This window comes from Scyliorhinus canicula, chromosome 8 (assembly GCF_902713615.1).
Source record: "Scyliorhinus canicula chromosome 8, sScyCan1.1, whole genome shotgun sequence".
NCBI classification, from domain to species: domain Eukaryota; kingdom Metazoa; phylum Chordata; class Chondrichthyes; order Carcharhiniformes; family Scyliorhinidae; genus Scyliorhinus; species Scyliorhinus canicula.
In genome coordinates, this window is record NC_052153.1 from 83,684,265 (window position 1) to 83,705,588 (window position 21,324).

At 44.5% G+C, this 21,324-nt stretch overlaps 1 protein-coding gene across 6 annotated transcripts in view; it reads right to left on the reverse strand.

Moving 5' to 3' along the window:
- LOC119970362 (solute carrier family 28 member 3-like) overlaps positions 1 to 21,324 on the reverse strand; it is a 422,249-nt gene that overhangs the window by 36,640 nt on the left and 364,285 nt on the right. For all 6 annotated transcript variants that reach the window (XR_005461594.1, XM_038804850.1, XM_038804849.1 and 3 more), the window contains exons 14-15: positions 9,800 to 9,997; positions 4,536 to 4,617 (exon numbers count right to left, since the gene is read on the reverse strand). Coding sequence is in view for 5 of the 6 variants with exons in the window: in XM_038804850.1 (XP_038660778.1) it covers positions 4,536 to 4,617; positions 9,800 to 9,997 (280 nt within the window). In the remaining variant the exon portion in view is untranslated. The remainder of the gene's footprint in view (positions 1 to 4,535; positions 4,618 to 9,799; positions 9,998 to 21,324) is intronic.

Sequence of the window (21,324 nt, forward strand, 5' to 3'; positions counted from 1 at the left end):
AGTCATTGGGTACTTTGATTGACATTGCTCCCCCAAAAAGAATGAGACATGGTGGCACAGTGGTTAGCACTGCTGCCTCACAGCGCAATGGACCTGGGTTCGAACCTAGCTCCAGGTTACTGTCTGTGTGGAGTTTTCATATTCTTCCCGTGTATGTGCAGGATAAGTGGATTGGCCACACTAAATTGCCCCTTAATTGGGAAAAAATTAATTTGGAACTTTAAATTTGGGGCAGCACGGTAGCATGGTGGTTAGCATAAATGCTTCACAGCTCCAGGGTCCCAGGTTCGATTCCCGGCTGGGTCACTGTCTGTGTGGAGTCTGCACGTCCTCCCCGTGTGTGCGTGGGTTTCCTCCGGGTGCTCCGGTTTCCTCCCACAGTCCAAAGATGTGCGGGTTAGGTAGATTGGCCATGCTAAATTGCCCGTAGTGTCCTAATAGTAAGGTTAAGGGGGGGAGTTGTTGGGTTACGGGTATAGGGTGGATACGTGGGTTTGAGTAGGGTGATCATTGCTCGGCACAACATCGAGGGCTGAAGGGCCTGTTCTGTGCTGTACTGTTCTATTCTATAAAACATTCCAGAGGTATATGTTCTGTACACGTACCCAGAAACCTGGCGAATCGTTCAAGTTTTGTCACTGACTTGTGGCTGAAGGCCCAGTCATGCAACTTCAGTAACCTGAAATCTTCTCTGATCCGCGACCAAATTGTCTCTGGTAAATCAAATGATAAGCTACGTGAGAGGATACTAGGGGAAGGAGATTTGATACTGGAACAAGCAATAAAGATTTGCCAGGTGCATGAGGTAGCTGCACAGCAAATCAGCACACTCTACTCGAAAAATCTTGGCGCCAACACAGAGGAAGACGCCAGCGCCATTAGTGCTGTGGCGTAAGTCACATAAAGAAATGGGGTCTCAGTGCGGGTGGCCATTTTAAGAAAGCGGCAGGAGTCCCCACCTTATGCCCAAAGTGTGGCAATCGACATGGCCCACAGCAATGTCTGGCCTTTGGAAAAGTCTGTTCCAGGTGCGACTGTACTAGGCATCTTACAGAACAGTGTTTTGTGCGTCCTACAATGGACCATAAAAGATCAGTAAAAGTGGTTAATAAGATACCTCCAGATGAACAGTTCTTTATTGATCTCATTGCAACCAGAAGAGTCCGACCAAAAAGGATGAAGAAACAAATTCAAAAAAGAACAAAGCTAGTAAAAACTCGACGGAAACCATCAAAACCAGATGGAAAGCGATGGTGTTCCTGAATGACTCATTATTACAATGCAACTTTGACATTAAAACGAGTGCCAACCTCCATCAGGCGGTCTGCCTTGCATAGGCTGAACACACAGCTGAAAGTCGCTGATCAGCCGGACTGCCGGTATATTATGGTACAAACAAGATGGAGACTTTCAGTGAATGTGAACTTGAGCTTTCCGTGGACAACATGATATACATGTTACTGTTTTATATTGTGGACATGAAAATTGAATCCATCATAGGAGCCGATGTATGTGAATCCATGAACTTAGTTGAACGACTGTATGTCTCAGAAGATGGGTGGCCAGCTGAATATTACCGATCCACACAAGTTATCATTCTGTGCACATTTGATGAGGATTCAGAAGAAATCCAGGTGGAGGACGATAAATCAGATAAACAGACGAAAGAGCCAGCGAGCATTCTGCAATTCTGGTTAACAATCTTCAACAATGTGCATGTGCTTAGTGGCATGATACAGGAGAATGGCAAACCCATATTAAAGCATCTAAAAGATGTGAATTTCAAATGTTCAGAGCATGAGAAGCCGTGGAGCTTCACTGTGGAGTTTAAGTTCGAGCCCAATGAGTATTTCACAAATGAGGTGACTACGAATAGATACCAGATGGATTCGCAGCCTGACAAGCTTGAATCCCCATTCTTTGATGAACCAGAAATCATGGGGTGCAAAGGCTGTAAAATCGACTGGAGGGAGGACAAAAATATCACGTTGAAAACAATTAAAACTAAACGGAAGCACAAAGGTTGAAGCACTCGCAGAACAGTTATGAAAACTGTACCAAATGAATCATTCTTTAATTTCTTCAGTCTTCCTGAAGTTCCACAAATGTTAAACAAAAGTTTGGCCACAAAACTTGACGCTGACTTTGGACTTGGTGGCCGCCTGCGAAAACACATAATTTTGTGTGCAATGTTGCATTTTACAGGAAAAATTGTTGCAGATGATGCTGAATCCAACAATGAATACAATGAAGATTTCTATTTTTTTTAATTTAGAGTACCCAATTCATTTTTTCCAATTAAGGGGCAATTTAGTGTGGCCAATCCACCTAGCCTGCACACATTTTGGGTTGTGGGGGGGGCGAAACCCCTGCAAACATGGGGAGAATGTGCAAACTCCACACGGACAGTGACCCAGAGCCAGGATCGAACCTGGGACCTCAACGCCATGAGGCTGCAGGGCTAACCCAATGCGACGAAGATTTCTATGATGACTTTGAAGATTATGCAGAAAGGAATGGCATGGAAGCTGAGGCAGATGAAGGCCAATATGAAATGTTTGTAAATCTCTTTTGCAGGAGCAATGACGGGCTTAATGAAGTGGCCCAAGATGCACTACTCCTGTGGTTTGGAGGGAAAGACGAGGTAGTCACGGGGGACGTCCAGACTGCGCTGGACACTGAGAAGGGAGGGAGCTCTGAGGTGGTGCACTCCAAAATAAAAACTGAGATCGCAGTGGCTGATACCTCGGCGGACCAACTATTGAACAAGCTAGAAGCAGACATCTTGCCAATCTTAGAGAAGTTTGCACCAGAGGAACTTGGTGGATCATTTCAGGCCTCTGAAATGATTCCAGTAGTCAACTCCCTGATGCTCGAGGCCACTGAGGATGAGTGGGAAGATATTGATGATGCGTACAATGATATTAACTCTGATGTTGAAGAGAATAACAACTCCAAGAGTGAAACAGTGGAGGAGATGATGGCTATCTCGTTGTGCAGCTCAACGGATCACATATATATTCTCGAACAAGACAAGGATGACCCGACGCCTGGAGCATCAGACCCAGAGTGTGCTTACATCATCATTTCCAGTGATGAAGAGCCATTGAGCATGGCTCCAGCGAGCCAAGAAGGGGCAGCACATGTTTTCGTCGAACTAACCTCCACCCAGCCACGAGAAAACCAGACACTCCAACATCCAGTTGAGGCCGCAGAATTAGGCATGGTCACTCAACCCAGTGATGACATGTCAGCGCTTCAGGTTCCCTTGAGCATTCACATACTTCTGAGCACAGGGTGCAGACCAGCACCAAACCAGGGGCTGCCAGCCCAAACATAAAAATAAATTAATTTGCAAACTAATTGTTAAAACAAGAAGGAGGAAGAGGAGAAGACTGGGAGACCTAGCTCATCACTGTGACAAAAGTAAAAAAGGAGAAGGTGAGGTCATGATTGACAAGCCAGAGAAGAAGAGACAGAAAACATACAGCAAAGCAGCAAACAGCGTCGAGGCAAGAAACAGAAAAAAAAGAACCTGGTGATGCACGTGTGGCAATCATGTGTGCATGCCTTTCAAAGGCACAGAGTAAAGAGGATATGAAGCAAGAGACCGACATGTAACCCAATCTTCGAAAAGGCCGGCAACAGCCCAAGTGATCACAGGGGTGATCCCATGAGAGAGACACATTGACCTGTATGAAAGGGACAGATGCTGACCAGGTATATCATGTTTATGGACACGCTAGTTGAACCTGTTAGAATGGTTATGCTTATTACTAATGTATGGAGTAATGTTAGTAATCATGTTTGTAAACAAACTTCAATATCTTCTAAGGAAGATGTATGTGGTGATATGCCTATAGACGATGTTGTATATAGTTGGTGGTGCCAACCAGCAGGTGGCGATACAGATCCACCATGGATTGGTTAGTTCTGCAAAGAATTTGGGCAGCATGGTGGAGCAGTGGTTAGGAATGCTGCCTCACGATGCCATGGATCCAGGTTTGATCCCGACCCCGGGTTACTATCCGCGTTGAGTTTGCACATTCTCCCCGTGCCTGAGTGGGTCTCATTTCAACAAAACAAAGATGTGCAGGGTAGGTGGATTGGTTGTGCTAAATTGCCACTTAATTAGAAATGTTTTTTTAACTCTTAAAAAACGTGCAAAATTTGGCAAATTACAAGGCTCCTAAAAAGTAAAGTACTAACTAACAGCTTTATAATGTTCGGCATATAAAAATGAACATTGATTGAGGAAAACATTGTCAACTATATATTTTCAGTTTGGTGTCATATCCTCAAGGAATACACATCAGTAAATCTCATGTACGCGACAGTGATTTGAAGTTCTGCAGCAGAACATAATTAGAAAATTTACCTCGTAGCTTCATAACATAGAATGGTTGAATGAGTGAATTTGATATCTGCTTTGACACCATTTATTAAAACACAGTACATAATTTGCCAGTATTACCTAATAGCTTCAAAGTACAGATTTTTCGATAAGTACACATTAACTGCAAATCAAAACTTACACAGTCCTCCTATCACAATACCAACAGAACCAAAGTTAGCAAATCCACATAGGGCATAAGTAACAATAGCTTCAGAACGAACCTATAAAACAGCCAAAGAGAAAAGAGACTAAATACTTCATTATGCTGTAAAAAAGCCAGAATGTTCTTGTGATGCTATATTTGAATTTACTCATGTAAAGCAAAATATATTTGAATTTGCAAAATAGACAAACTATTTAAGGAAAATAATTTTTATTAAAATAGTGAACTATGAAATATTGCCACAACATTGAGGGCCGAAGGGCCTGTTCTGTGCTGTACTGTTCTATATTCTATGTAGGTATTGCTTCTTGAACGTATAACAGTTCTATGCTAGTTAACAAAAGCAGATCTTTTCATTGAGTCAGAGAGGCTCACAACACAGAAAATGCCCTTCGGCTCATATGTCTGCGTTGGTCAAAAATAATCACCTAACTATTCTAACCCTAATTTGGCCTATAGCCTTGGCATTGCAAGTGCATATCTAAATCCTTCTTAAATGTTATGAAGGTTTCTGCCTCCACCACCCTTTCGGGCAATGAGTTGCAGACTTCCACCACACTCTGGCTGAAAATGTTTTGCCTCACATCCCCTTTAAACCTCTTGTCCCTCACTTTAAATCTACGCCCTTGGTCAGTGACCCCTCCACCAAGGGGAAACATTTCTCCCTGCCTACTCTATGCCCCTCATAATTTTATACATCTCAATAATGTCCTAGCTCAGTTTACTCTGCTCCAAGGAAAACAATCCAAGTCAATCCAATCTCTCTTCATAACCAAACTCTCCAGCCCAGGCAACATCCTGGAAAATCTCCGCTGCACTCTTCCAAATGTTATCACTTCCCTCCTGTAATGTGGATTCCAGAACTGCATACTAGCTGTGGTCTAACCAAAGTTTTAGACAGTTCCATCATAACCTCCCTGATCTAAACTCTATGCCTCGGCTGATAAAGCCAAGTATACCATATGCCTTCTTCACCACTAAATCTACCTGCTCTGCTACCTTAAGGGACTGGTGTACATGCACACCAAGATATCCCTGATCCTCGGTGCTTCCCAGGGTCCTGCCCAAAGAGAACAAAGAACAAAGAAAATTACAGCACAGGAACAGGCCCGTCGGCCCTCCAAGCCTGTGCCGATCATGATGCCCTAACTGAAAAAACCTTCTGCGCTTACTCGGTCGGTATCCCTCTTATTTCCTCCCTATTCATTTATCCATCCCGATGCCTCTTAAATGTTGCTGATGTGCCTGCTTCCACCACATCCTCTGGCAGCACATTCCAGGCACCCACCACTCTCTGCGTGAAAAACTTACCCCGCACATCTCCCTTAAACTTTCCCCCTCTCACCTTGAACCTGTGCCCCCTTGACACTTCCACCCTTGGAAAAAGCCTCTGACTATCCACCCTGTCTATGCCTCTCATAATTTTGCAGACCTCTATCAGGTCTCCCCTCAGTCAAAACAATCCTAGTTTATTTAACCTCATAGCCAGACCAGGCAACATCCTGGTGCACCTTCTTTGCAAAGCGTCCACATCCTTCTGAAAATGTCATGACCAGAACTGCACGCAATACTTTAAATGCAGCCTAACCAAGGTTTTATATAGCTGCAACATGCAAGCATGCCATATGCCTTCTTGGCCTTCTGTGTTGCCACTGTTAGGGAACTGTGGACCTGCATCCCTCTGTATGTTAATGTTCCTAAGAATTATGCCATTTATAGTATAATTCAAGCCTAGATTTGATCCTCCAAAATGCATCACCTCGCATTTGTCTGGATTAAACTCTATCTGCCATTTCTGTGCCCAAGTCTCCAATCTATCTATATCCTCCTGTTGCATCCTCTGACAATCCTTGGCACTATCAGCAACTCTGCCAATTTTCGTGTCATCTGCAAACTTACTAATCAGACCATCCACATTTTTCTCCAGATCATTTATATATACTACAAACAACAGAGGTCCCAGCACTGATCCCTGCGGAACACCACTAGCTACAAATCTCCATTCAAAATATGTCCTACCACCACTACTCTGTCTCCTATGACCAAACCTGTACTGTATCCATCTAGCCAGCCCACACCAAATCCCATGTGATTTTAGTTTTTGTGCCAGTCTGCCATGTGGGACCTTGTCAAACGTCTTACTAAAGTCCATATAAACTACAATCACAGCCCTTCCCTCATCAATTCTCTTTGTCATCTCTTCTAAAAACTCAATCAAATTGGTGAGACATGACCTTTCCATACAAAACCATGCTGCCTGTCACTAAATAGTCCATTTTCCTCCAAATGTGCATACATCCTGTCTCTCAGTATGTTTTCCAAAAGCTTCCCCATCACTTGAGTCAGGCTCACCGGCCTGTAATTTGTTGGATTTTCCCTGCTTCCTTTCTTAAACAAGGGAAGAACCTTTGCTATTCTCCAGTCTCTAGAACCTCACCAGTGGTAAAAGAGGATGTGAAGATATCTGTTAAGGCCCCAGCTATTTCTCCCCTTGCCTCCCACAGTAACCTGGGATTGATCCCAGCTGGCACCGGGGACTTGTCTACCTTAATGCAATTTCGGATACTCAACACTTCCTCCTTTGATATATTGACATTCTCAAGAGAGTTCAGACCTATCCCTGATCTCAACATATGTCATGTCCTTCTCCCTGGTGAATACCGATACAAAGTACTCATTAAGGATTTTACCCACTTCCTGTGGTTCCACACATAACTTCCCTCCATTGTCCTTAAGTAGACCAACCCTTTCTCTTGCTCTTGCTCCTAATATATGCACAAAAAGCCTTGTGATTCTCCTTGACCACGTTTGCTAAAGACATTTCATGGCCCTTTTGAGACCTCCTAATTCCACGTTTAAGTTCTTTCCTACTTTCACTGTACTCAGGAGCTTTGTCAGTTTTTAGATGCCTAGACCTATCGTGTGCTTCCTCTTTCCTTTTGACTAAGCTTACAATTTCCCTTGTCATCCATGGTTTCTGAATCCTGCCTATTGTATCCTTCATTTTTATGGGGACATAGCTGCCTGCATTGCAATCAACTGGCCTTTGAAAGCCTCCCACATGTCACATGGATTTGCTCTCAAATTGCTACTCCCACTTCACATTCCCAGTTCCTGTCTAATTTGAATGTAATTGGCCCTCGCCCAATTAAGCACCCTTACCAGCGGGCCACTCTTGTCCTTATCCATGACTACTCAAAATCAAATGGAATTATTGTCGCAAAGCCCAAAATGCTCCCCCCACTGAAACATCAATCACCTGGCTAGGCTCATTCCCCAACACCAAGTCTTGTATGGACCCCTCCCTGATTGGATTGATTGTATCAAAAAGCCCTTCTGGACAAACGTAAGAGATTCCAGCAAACACAGTAATTTGCTTTTATCTAACAAGTTGCTCTCCGTCCGAGCCCCTGGCTGTAAAGGATTCCCAGTCAATATGGAGAAGTTAAAATCGCCCATCACAACTACCCTGCTTTTTTCACACCTTTTCAGAATCTGACTACAAAACTGCTCCTCTGTCTCCTGCGGGCTGTTGGGAGGTCTATAGTACACTTCAACATTGTGATTTCACATGGTGGTTAACATAAATGCTTCACAGCTCCAGGGTCCCAGGTTCGGTTCCCGGCTGGGTCACTGTCTGTGTGGAGTCTGCACATCCTCCCCGTGGGTGCGTGGGTTTCCTCCGGGTGCTCCGGTTTCCTCCCACAGTCCAAAGATGTGCGGGTTAGGTGGATTGGCCATGCTAAATTGCCCGTAGTGTCCTAAAAAGTAAGGTTAAGGGGTGGGGGGTTGTTGGGTTACGGGTATAGGGTGGATACGTGGGTTTGAGTAGGGTGATCATGGCTCGGCACAACATCGAGGGCCGAAGGGCCTGTTCTGTGCTGTACTGTTCTATGTTCTTATTCCTGAGCTCCACTCATAATGCCTCACTACAAGATCCCTCTAATGTCCTCACTCAACACAACTGTGATCTGCTCTCTAAACAGCAATGCAATTCCCTCACCTCTTTTGGCCTTCTGTCCCGTCTAAAACAACGATACCCTGGAATGTTAAGCTGCCAATCCTGTTCCTCCTTTAACCATGTCTCCGTAATTGCAATTACATCATAGTTCAATGCCGTAATCCAGGCTCTCAATTCATCAAATGTATTATCTCACATTTATCCGAATTGAATTCTATTTGCCACTGATCAGCTCATCAGACCAGCCTGTCTATATCCTCCTGTACTCGAAGGCTATCCTCCTCACTATTTATCACCCCACCAATTTCATATCATCTGCAAATTTACTGATCAATCCACCTACACTCATGTCAAAATCACTTACAGAAACCACAAAACGCAAGGACCCCAACACTGATCCCTGCAGGACCCACTGAACACAGGCTTCCAGTCGGAAAACACTCCTCGACCATCACTGTCTGCTTTACACCACTCAGCCAATTCTCATAGAATCATAGAATTTACAGTGCAGAAGGAGGCTATTCAGCCCATAGAGTCTGCACCGGCCCTTGGAAACAGCACCCTACTTAAGCCTATACATCCACCCTATCCCCGTAACCCAACCTAACCTTTTGGACAGGCAATTTAGCATGGCCAATCCACCTAACCTGCACTTCTTTGGACAGTGGGAGGAAACCGGAGCATCCGGAGGAAGCCCACACAGTCACAGGGAGAAAGTTCAAACTCCACACAGATTGTAACCTGAGTCCGGAATTGAACCTGGCACCCTGGAGCTGCGAAGCAACAGTGCTAATTCTGAATTCAATTTGCCAAATTTCCTTGGATCCCATGGGATCTTACCTTTGTTATCAGTCTCCCATGTGGGCCTTTATCAAAAGCCTTGCTAAAGTCCAGGTAGACTATGTCAATGTGTTTCCCTCATCTACATACCTGGTCACCTCTCAGAAAAATTCAATCAAGTTGGTCAGGCATGACCTCCCCTTTACAAAACCATGCTGACTGTTCTCGGTTAATCCCTGCCTTTCCAAATGCAGATTAATTCTATCTCTCAGAACTGCTTTCAAGTTTCCCCATCACTTAGGTTAGACTGACTGGTCTGTAGTTTCCTGGTTTATCCCCTCCTCACTTCTTGAATAATGATACCACATTGGCTATCCCCCAGTCCTCTTGCACCCATTGAATGATGAACAAGAATAATAGCCTGGTTAGTTAGACAAAAGTATGTATGATAATGCTTTTATTAATACAATATCAGGCAGAAATAACTATATTTACTTACTGACAAATACTGCTTTGTACCATCAACATACTCAAGTTTGCCTTCAATTCGTTTGTTAATCAGCACAGTTAACCTCTCATAAGCTACAAACTCATTGAAGAAAGTTTTCACTCCGATGAGCTCACCGACCATAAAGCTGTCATTCCAGTCTACTCCCATCATGAAGGCAACCGGCATGAAGACATAGGAGCAAATTAGCTGGAAGAAACATTGCATAGCATTGAATTAAGGACTCTATTCTATTCTCCGAGTTTCTATTTCCACTGCACCTTTTCAAATAATGCAAGCTTTGTTGCTATCTTTTAATGGCTATAAATATAGTGATTAATAAGATCGCCTTTCATAATCTTAATTATGAATATGCTTTCAGAGTCGCCAGGTATCTCTTGATACCGCCACAAGGTTCAACCGAATACCGATCAAACAGCCAATACACCAGTTAGTTAGTTCAAAGTCAATGCTACTTTATTTACACACAGTATGATTTACTCATGCACAATAACACTACAGGCTAAACTATGTCTATCACTAACACGTATACTTAACTTCGGGTGCCCACTTAATTCAGAGGAACAGTGGCCGTTGTTCGGATCTGAGGCTGTTGGGTTCGAAGAAGTAGCAGGAGTATAGCTATGGTCGTCCGCCTGGTAGTGAGCGTTGAACTTGAACCTACTTGCTTCTAGTGGTGCAGATGGAAGTTGTCTCTCCAGTTGAGAGCCGATTCCAAGAGAGCGAACACATGGCGGAGGTTCCTTCTTATACTCGGTGGGGGGGTTTGCGTGCTTTTAGGCGGGCCTTAAACTTGGTCCCAATTAATTGGGCGGCTTCTCGATCACCGCCATTGATCTGAGCCAATAAAGGGGCGGGTTCCCTGATGGCTGGACGTGTCCTAAGTGGCCGTTGGCCTTGCTTTGTGTGTATCTTCTTGCTGAGGTAGTGGCACCAGAATGTCTGGGACGGTATCGGCTAACTCAGCACTAGTCTTTTGTTCATCGGAGATGGGCCATCAATGTGCAAATCGGCCAAGAGTTTTGGTTCTGTCTGCAGTCTGTCTTCTAAATACACATTCAGGCTCTGTGCCTGCTTGTTACTTTCCATTGTCCATTTTTCCCTGTATGCTCTGCGAGTGTCCATTTTATATGCTGAAAGTGGCCATCCCAAATGGCTACACTCCCTCCTTATGATCCTCAAAGCAAAGCTGAAGGATCACATTACTGAATCTTCTTTGTTCTCTGCCTAAGTCGAGCACCCGCAAACAAGGACAGGTTCTATCCTACTCTGTCCTATGGATTCGAGCCTTTACCTAAATTGCTTTTATTTACATCAGATCATTATGAAATCCTAAGGGGCACTATAACATTCAAGCATGCATTACATTTCTTTTTCTTTACATATGGGAACCTCTAACTATCTTCCTCTAAACTATATTCAGGCTGTTTAGCCAATAAAAAGAATTTACAAACAGTATAAAACTATACAATAGCAGCGTTACATTTCTCTGTATCTTGGCGGTCAAGTACAGAAAATTCAAATCCTTTCTTTTATTAGAACAGATCAAAGAAAATAATCGATGCACTTTATTTATTTAGAGAGTGGGGTTTTGCTGGAGTCTGAAAATAGGGGGTCTAAGCGTGTATACTGGAGTGTGGGAGGCTTTCCTTCGCCATTTTCGAAGTCTCAGTGTCTGGATGACACTGGAGAGTATTGCTATCACTAATAGGGCTTCCACGATGTATGAAAGGTTTTATGAGGTTGTCGCACCAAGTTGGTGTGTTGGTGGCTGTTTCTAGGTGTGGTGTATGGCAATGATGGGATACATTCACTGCCTGTGTGGTGGGGTTCAGGGGGGGTTGCTTCCGTGCGCAACTGTAGTGATCCCACGATGATCCAAATGTAGGTCATTATATCCGTCTTCATTTTTCTCTTGGTCTTCCTGTCTTCTAGTGTTTTGGATTTCCTGTAGGCACGAGCATAATATCTGTTATTACCTTGTTTAATATCTCGTATGTCCGTCTGTCTCTCCTTTTATCATCCATTGCCCATTAGAATTGTCACCATATGTGACTCACTCATTTTTTTTTAACCAAATATTTTTGGGGACAAGACATCCGAAAAAGAAAATACTGTCACAGTGCGAGCAGTCTCGCAGCCGGTGTGGTCGATGCGCTGAGTGGGTGGGCAATTTATCCGTCCAGCAGCCAATTGTTTCACCCGAGTGGTTGAGGATGTAAATAGCATGTGGAGATAGCGGCCTCAGGGTCGCCGGAAAGCAAAAAAAAACAAGCGGCAAAGAGCATTCTTTAAACCACATCTTCAGAAACAGTAAAAGAGTTTCGAACCAAAAGCACCGAATGGGGTGTGTGTGGGCCGCGGCGGGATTCCCCGGGTAGGGCGGTGACTAGTGTCGTAGGTGCACTACCCGAGCTTAGCTGACCAGATGGCGGTCCTCAGGCAGGGCGGGGACCAGTGCCGTTACTCCACTGCCTTGGTGACCAGACAAGAATGGAAAGAATTTGTGTTCATCATGGATAAACTGGCTCTTATGATTGCCGTTGAATCAGAAGAGTAGTTATAACTGCATCAATAAACCGTAGCGTGAGTCGAACAACATACAAACATTCAACATTTTTAAAAAAAAACAAGCTGAAACAAGAAAGCGGGCAGGCTCCATCAGAAAGAAAGGCACCATAAATCTCAATCGGTTCCTTTTTCGCATCATCTGGACACCTCATTGTTCTACTGCAAAAAGAGTCGCAAAGGGGCTCATCTGGTGGGAGTCAGACTCTGAGTCATCATCTTCTCCCGGTTGCCACACTCGTGACTGGAGTAGGTGTGCCAAGGCGGCCTGGGCCGATGTGGGGCCATCTCATCATTACGGATGAGTCTGTAGGAATTATCGCGGTGCCAATGTTTAGTGTCTAGGGTGGAGGCGGTAGGGGGCAATCCATCGTCATCGGGCGGTGGGTCCGGTTCAGGGGCTTTTACATAAGTGGTCTCATATGGGTCAAACATATCCTGTTCGGAGTCGCTGGGAGTGGGGCTTGGTGCAGAATGTAAATCGTGTGGCGGCTCCATGAGGTCTAATGTATCAGTGCTGTCGCTGTCAGTGCTGGTCGAATGAAGGGAGGGGCAGAGTCGTGTGTTTGCTTGGGGGAGTTGAAGTGGTGTCCGTGGATGGGCTGGACTTTTTGGGGGAGGGTAGGAATAGGTTGTCCATGGGCGAGACGTGTTTGTCTGCTGCTGCGAGTGAGATGTGGTGGGAGTGGTTGTACTGCGTGCCATAAGCCTTAAGCTGGTTTATGTGAAACCATCCTGACTTGCCATTAGGATAAGTGATATTATAAACGGAGGGGCTGACTTTGTCTGAAATTGAATAGGGTCCTGTGAATTTGGGGGAAAGAAATGAACTGGGGTTGTACAGGGAGAGCATGACTTGCTGTCCTACTCAAAATTCCGTTGGGTATACCATCTTATCAAAACATGCTTTACTCTGTTTTTGCCATGTGCAAATCCTAACAGCTGCGGCGAGCTGGACTGCTTTAACGTTTTCCAGGATTTGTTGTACTGCTTTCTCATGGGTGAGGGCGGTGACTGTGGGGCTGGCCAAATCAAGCCCTAATAGGTATTCTGTTCCCTTCATGGGTCGTCCGGTCAAGAGGATGAGGGGGGTGTATCCTGTCAAAGTCGATACCGTGTTCCGAATGAACGTGAGTGCAAATGGGAGAACTGTGTCTCATGTCATATTATGTTGCTGTACCATTTTCTTAAGGGTTGCTTTGAGGGTTCAATTCATGCGTTCTACAATTCTGCTTGATTGGGGGTGATAGACTACATGAAATTTTAGTTGTATGCCGAAAATTGTGAGGACATTTTTCATGACGCGTCCTGTGAAGTGTGAGCCATGGTCAGACTTGATACTACGGGGAAGGCCCCATCTTATGAAAACTCGTTGTGTTAGAATCTTGGCTGTCATTTTAGCCGTGTCAGTCCTAGATGGAAAAGCTTCCACCCATTTTGTGAAGGTGTCGATCACTACCAACACGCAGGGGGGTAGGGGACTTATATAATCAATCTGTAAATTAGTCCAGGGGCCATTAACAGGGTGGCTGTGACTGAGTTGACCTTTCTTCGCATACCTGTCTGGATTGTTCTGGGCGCAAATCAAACAGTTCTCAATGTAATGCGTCACATTGGATTTTAAATCGGGCCACCAGCAGAGAGGTCTGAGGTGGGCAAGGGTTGCATCTATCCCTTGGTGTCCATGGTTGTCATGGAATTGGCAGATAATCTGGTTTCTATCTTGGGCGGGGACCACATAAATACTGTCTTTTAAAATTATGCCAACGTGTGCTGTTAAAGCGTTTCAATACAGGGGCTGGGAAGTTACCTTTTAAAACTTCTCTGAGCTTTTCATCTTCCTTCTGTGCCTGGGCTAAATCTTGAATATTGGTCTGTGAGACCTGGACTGCATGTACTGGGGTGCTCTCGGAGGGGATTCCAAAAGTGACCATGTCTGGAACCTGCTTTTGCTAGGGCGCCTGCCTTAACGTTCCCAGGGGGGATGAACGATGGTGGCTACGGACCTTAACAATACCGTATTTACGGCCTTTTGCTGTCTTGAGGATATGCTGGAGTAATGGGGCTGACGTAGGGGTTTTCCGTAGGCGGACACAAGACCTCTAGATTCCCACAGGGTAGGAACTCAGTTAAGCTATTGCAGACATATAGGCTGCCGGAGTATATGTCGGCTGGGGTCGGGAACGAGTCGGGGTGCTGTACAATGTAGGCTACGGCTGCTAATTCGGCTGCCTGCGAACCGAGATGTCCAGGTAATTTCAGTGAGATTTCTTCTAATGCGCATCCTTGCGCGTCCTCTACATAGATATCACAACCTGTAATTCTTTTACCATTCAAGACTGTGGAGGAGCCATTCACATAAATCCTAAGAGCTGCGTCTGTGTCTGTGGGCTGGGGTCTCTGAAGTGTAGTACCTGGTTTCGAGGGAGATGATTTGGGGACAAAGGGGCCTCTTTTGTGCTTGGTGATAATGATCTCACACTCATGTGGGTGCCTGCGTACACTAAATTGCCTGCCAAAAACGTGTGTGTCTTAGCCCTTTGAACCGTAATGTCCCGTCCTTGTAGGAGCAGGGTCCATTGTGCTGCGCAGATTTGGCTGACTGTCGTAGACCTTAGTCTCGTAGAACTTGGGTTGGGGTGTGCTCTATCAAAATGGTCACGGGGTTGAGTCCTGTTATGTACACAAAGTACTGAACAGCCCAAAAAACTGCGAGCAAGTGCCTTTCGCAGGCAGAAAATCCTTGCTCTACCGGATCGAGAACTTGTGAGGCGTATGCGACGGGGCCTAAACCATCGTGTCTTTCCTGAAGGAGCACAACCGAAAGGGTTCGGTCGGTGGATGCTACTTCTTTTGCTTATGGGGCGAGTGTGTCTGGTACCTGTAAAGCGGGAGCTGTGCTCAGGGCACGTTTTAATGCATCCACATCATCCATGTGCCGTGGAAGCCATTTTCATGGGTGTTAAGTAATGGGTTAAGAGACATTGCAATTAGTTGTCTCATTTATGTTAAGTGTTCAATGATTGACACTGATATGTAAAGGGGCTTTAGGTGGACTCTGGATCTTGTGAGGTGATGACTGAGTTTAGTGCAGAGTTTGTCAAAGTGAAATAAAGGTGTTTGTGAAAAGGAGCTGGACTTTTATTTCTTCATACCACAGCATCGATTTGTTTAACAACTGGTAGCAGAGGATGGTTGCTGTGTAAATGTCAAGGTTTGAAAGATACAATTTTTCCAGATCAAACCAAGGAGTGAAAAAAAAAAAGGGATATATGACTGAACCCAGGACGAAGATGGCTGGATATGATTATAGAACATAGAACATAGAACAGTACAGCACAGAACAGGCCCTTCGGCCCTCAATGTTGTGCCGAGCCATGATCACCCTACTCAAACCCACGTATCCACCCTATACCCGTAACCCAACAACCCCCCCCCTTAACCTTACTTTTTTTATTAGGACACTACGGGCAATTTAGCATGGCCAATCCACCTAACCCGCACATCTTTGGACTGTGGGAGGAAACCGAAGCACCCGGAGGAAACCCACGCACACAGGGGGAGGACGTGCAGACTCCACACAGACAGTGACCCAGCCGGGAATCGAACCTGGGACCCTGGAGCTGTGAAGCATTTATGCTAACCACCATGCTACCCTGCTGCCCCTAGGTATATTATCCTCCCTTATTTTCTGAAAGTGAATCATACGACCAATGGAGAAGTGCATTAGTTATGTGGACTAAGGTGACAGCTTTAGGAAAGAGAAAGCAAGGTATGGCATTGGCTCTTTCTTTACCGTATGGCAGTAAAATCCGAAACAAAGTGTTTCCTGAGCTGGAATTGGAAGAGTTAGACTCACAAGAAGGTCTGGCGACTTTATTACTTTATATGGATAAGATTTATAAGAAAGATGACTTGTTAAGTGCGTATGAAGCATGGTCGGATTTTAATAAGTTCTGGAAAATGGAGGATTTATCTATGGAAGACTATATAATGGAATTTGGCAAACTTTATAAAAGGCTGCAGAAACCAGGCTGGAATTTCCACAGTCTGTGTTGGCCTTTAAATTACTTGACTGTACTAGAGTGAACAACATGGATAGGCTCTTGGTTTTGACAGGAGTTCAGTTTACGGGTAACGATACCTTATTCGAACAGATGACAACAGCTTTAAAAAAAAATTTGGGGAAACATTCAATTTCATTGGCTCTGATTACCCAATTAGGTCAGCCTGCAATAAGGCAGAATATGGAAGATACACGACTAACAGGATGGCGAAATCGTATGGCTACGAACAGGCCTCAAGACAATAAAAGGAGACCGAGACAAGGAAATTATGAAGACAGAAACCCAGTTAGAACCTACAATAGGAGGATGAACCCCAGAAATGCACGGGGCATGATAAATCGATGTTTTCGATGTGACTCTCAATACCATTATGCTTTCAACTATCCAACTCGTTATGATAGAGTATTTGAAGCAACACATGACACGGAAGAGTCAGAAGAGGAAAAAGATAGTGACCAGAAAGAAGACATTGTCTATTAACAAGCTGTTTTACGCCAGTAATGAGGGTGTCGGTTGCAGAATCTTTTAACTGCGCTGTATTGGGCAGTGGTTGCACATCTACTGTGTGTGGGATTGACTGGTTAAAATGTTATCTGGACTCATTGGATGCTGAAAATCGTAACAAGGTTAAGGAATTTAAAAATTCCACAAGTTTCAGGTTTGGGGATGATAATACTCTGAAGTCGCTGAAAAGAGTGGTGATCCCTTGCAATATTGCTGGAGTGAATCATTTTATTAGCACGGATGTTGTATCAAGTGAAATACCTTTGCTTTTGAGCAGACCGTCGATGAAGAAAGCACACATGAAGCTGGATATGGAACAGGATAAGGCAACAGTTTTGGAAAGACGGTGGACTTACAATTTACACAGTCGGGACATTACTGTATTCCATTATTGACAAATAATGTTTCAAGTAGAGTTGTTAAGGATGTGTTAATGGCAGTTGATAATGCGACTTTAGCTGGTAAAAAGCTTATTGTAGTAGAACTGCATAGGCAATTTGCACATCCGTCTCCTCGGAGGCTGAAAAATTTATTAAAGGATGCAGGGGTAAGGGATGACGACTATTCTAAGCTGATAGAACAGGTTAGTGATCGCTGTGAAGTTTGCAGGAAGTACAGAAGGACTCCAGCACGACCGATAGTAACCCTACCTTTGGCCAGGGATTTTAATGACATTGTGGCCATGGACCTTAAGATCTGGGATAAAGCAAATAATATATTTATTTTGCATTTTGTAGATTTAGCAACCAGATTTAGTCAATCAACGATTGTACAAAGTAAAGAAAAGGGAGTAATTTTGGATAAAATTGTGGAAAAATGGATGGGGACAGGAATGGGTCCACCAGCAAAATTCTTTACGGACAATGGGGGAGAATTTGCAAGTGATGAGTTTAGGGATACATGTGAAAACATGAATATCAGAGTTATGAACACGACTGCAGAAAGCCCGTTTAGTAATGGTGTCTGCGAAAGAAATCATGCTGTTATCGATGACATGTTTTGGAAAATTTTGGGAGATCGAGCAAACTACACGCTAAATTCAGCTTTAGCATGGGCGGTACATGCAAAGAATTCATTGCAGATGGTTGGGGGCTATGGTCCTTATCAATTAGTGTTTGGTAGAAATCCTAAAATTCCCTCCATTTTGGATGACCAGGTTCCAGCTTGGGAAGGGACTACAATTAGCTCAGGTTTTGCTGAACATTTAAACGCGTTACATAGCAGTAGAAAAGCTTTTTTGGAAGCAGAAGTCTCTGAAAGAATTAGCAGACCTTTAAGACATAATGTACGGCCATCAGATGCCGTTTTTCAGCAAGGAGACATGGTATACTATAAGAGAGACAATTCTAATGAATGGAAAGGCCCAGGGAGATAGGCAGAGATGGCAAAACATTTATTTTGCAACATGGTAATCAAACTGTTAGGGTACATTCATCAAGGATAATGGGCACCGATTACAAATTTTCAAATTTAGACAGAGCAGACAGACATGACAAGGAACCAGAGTCATCTGGTACGCACGTGTTACAGAACTATGAGGACCAGTTAACTGATATAGACAGGGTTTCTGTAGAGGAACACGACGCTTCTGATAAATTAGATCAGGCCATTTTTCCAAAAGGGCAACTGCCAAAGGTTGGTACAAAAGTGACATACTTGCCTGAAGGGTCTAGTCCAGGGGTGGGCAAACTTTTCCGTACAAGAGCCACATTCAGAAATTCACAATTTTAAAGGGCCGCATAGAATATTAATTAATAGTCCCGGTTGTAACCAATTAGCGTGCGGCATATACCTCAGCGCTTCCCCTGGCGGCATCGTGCCTTTAGCCCTCTTTTTCTCTACTTTTCAAAAATGGCGCTTCACCCAGTTATGATTCTGGGCGCCTCATAAAGAACATAGAACATAGAACAGTACAGCACAGAACAGGCCCTTCGGCCCTCGATGTTGTGCCGAGCAATGATCACCCTACTCAAGTCAACGTATCCACCCTATATCCGTAACCCAAAAAATAAAAAATAAAAAAATAAAACATTTTTTTTTATGACTTGATCTTGGTGGGCCGCATAAAGACATGCGGCCCGCGGGCCGTAGTTTGCCCACCCCTGGTCTAGTCAATGGAATGATGCAACTGTTATTAGTAGAGCAGGGAAGGCCACTGGAAAGTTTAAACATTGGTTGAATGTACAGCATTCAGGGGAGGAAGTTAAGACAATGGATTGGGAAAACGAAGTTCAAAAATGGAGGGCACAGAAACGCAGTGCCAGTTCAGATAGTACATCGGATAGTGAACAGGTTAAGAGGAAAAGGTCGAGAACTATTGAAAGGACATTCCACTACAGAAGAGAAAGATCAAACAGTAGCAGTATAGAACGAGATACCAGGCAGGAAAGGGGACGTAGTTTATCAAGATCTCGGAACAGGAGTAAGACTACGAATACTAATAGAAGTAGAAGCCCACATGCACGTGAGATTTTGGTGGCTTCAAATAAATTAGATGAAAAAGTTATCAAAGATGCTAAACAGCAAGAATTGCATAGTTGGAGTGAATTTGGGGTATACACGGAAGTACCGGATAGGGGACAAAAAGCTCTATCCCACAGATGGATTTGTACAGAAAAGGTTTTTCCAGATGGAACTTATAAGGCAAAGGCCAGGCTTGTGGCAAGGGGATTTGAAGAAAACTTAGACGATCAGGACTTATGGGTAGATTCACCTACAGCAGGAAAGGTTATTTTAAAGATCTTCTTGGCTCTATTAGCCACAAAGGCATGGGATGCAAATCTATAGATATAAAAGCTGCCTTTTTGCAGGGGCATCAGCTCCAGAGAGACATTTTTCTCCATCCTGAATAGCCCCTGTGGCTATTCAGATAGGCAACATTAAGACAAAACACCCTGTTGTTCTAGTAGCTCTACCCCAGACAGCTGAACACATTTTGGGGATAGATTTCAAGAGCTCCCATAATCTTTCATTCAACCCCGTCAGTAAATGTGTGTGGAGAATGGCACAGGCAGCACAAACCAGGCAGCACGACGAGTCTGAATACAGGAGGGAGATAGAGAACCTAGTGGGGTGGTGCAACGACAACAATCTCTCCCTTAATGCCAGCAAAACTAAAGAGCTGGTCATCGACTTCAGGAAGCAAAGTACTGTACACACCCCTGTCAGCATCAACGGAGCCGAGGTAGAGATGGTGAGCAGTTTCAAATTCCTAGGGGTGCACATCACCAAAAATCTATCCTGGTCCACTCATGTCGACGCTATCACCAAGAAAGCACAACAGCGCCTTTACTTCCTCAGGAAACTAAGGAAATTCGGCATGTCCACATTAACCCTTATCAACTTTTACAGATGCACTATAGAGAGCATCCTATCTGGCTGCATCACAGCCTGGTATGGCAACTGCTCGGCCCAGGACCGCAAGGAACTTCAGAGAGTCGTGAATACCGCCCAGTCCATCACACGAACCTGCCTCCCATCCATGGATTCCATCTACACCTCCCGCTGCCGGGGGAAAGCAGGCAGCATAATCAAGGATCCCTCCCACCCGGCTTACTCACTTTTCCAACTTCTTCCATCGGGCAGGAGATTCAGAAGTCTGAGAACAGGGACGAACAGACTCAAAAACAGCTTCTTCCCCACTGTCACCAGACTCCTAAATTGCCCTTTTATGGACTGTCCTCATTAACACTACGCCCATGTCTGCTTAATCCGATGCCAATGCTTATGTAGTACATTGTATATATTGTGTTGCCCTATTATGTATTCTCATGTATTTTCTTGAATTCTGTTCAATTCCCTTTTCTTCCCATGTACTGAATGATCTGTTGAGCTGCTTGCAGAAAAATACTTTTCACTGTACCTCGGTACACGTGACAATAAACAAATCCAATCCAACCCCCGCCACGCTCACAGTTGGAGACTACACACACAGGATTAGCGCAGTAGGAGACTTCTGGTTTGATGCACGAACCATTAATCAAGGTCAGAACAAGGAAGAGTAGAGGAGGAGCAGGTAGATGCTAACATGCATCCAGTCAGGACACATCAAAACATCGCATGGGTAAATGAGGGAAGAAACAGCCCACAGCAGCTTAAGCCACAAGAATGCTATAATTGTGGACAGTTAGGACATTACGCCCTAGAGTGCAATGATCCCCAGAAACAGCAGCGAAACCAGCAGGCAAATGCCCTAAATAAGAACAGAGCCAAGCCCATTCACAGTGTTAGCGTCCGTCCCGAGAACGCAGACATGAACGGCACCGATTTACGGTGTTTGGACTCCCCAACTTGGGTCTGCGATACCCTTTGGGACAAGTCCAGAAGACCGGTAGTAGCAGGCACAGTCCGGGGACACCCCGTAGAATTTCTTTGGGA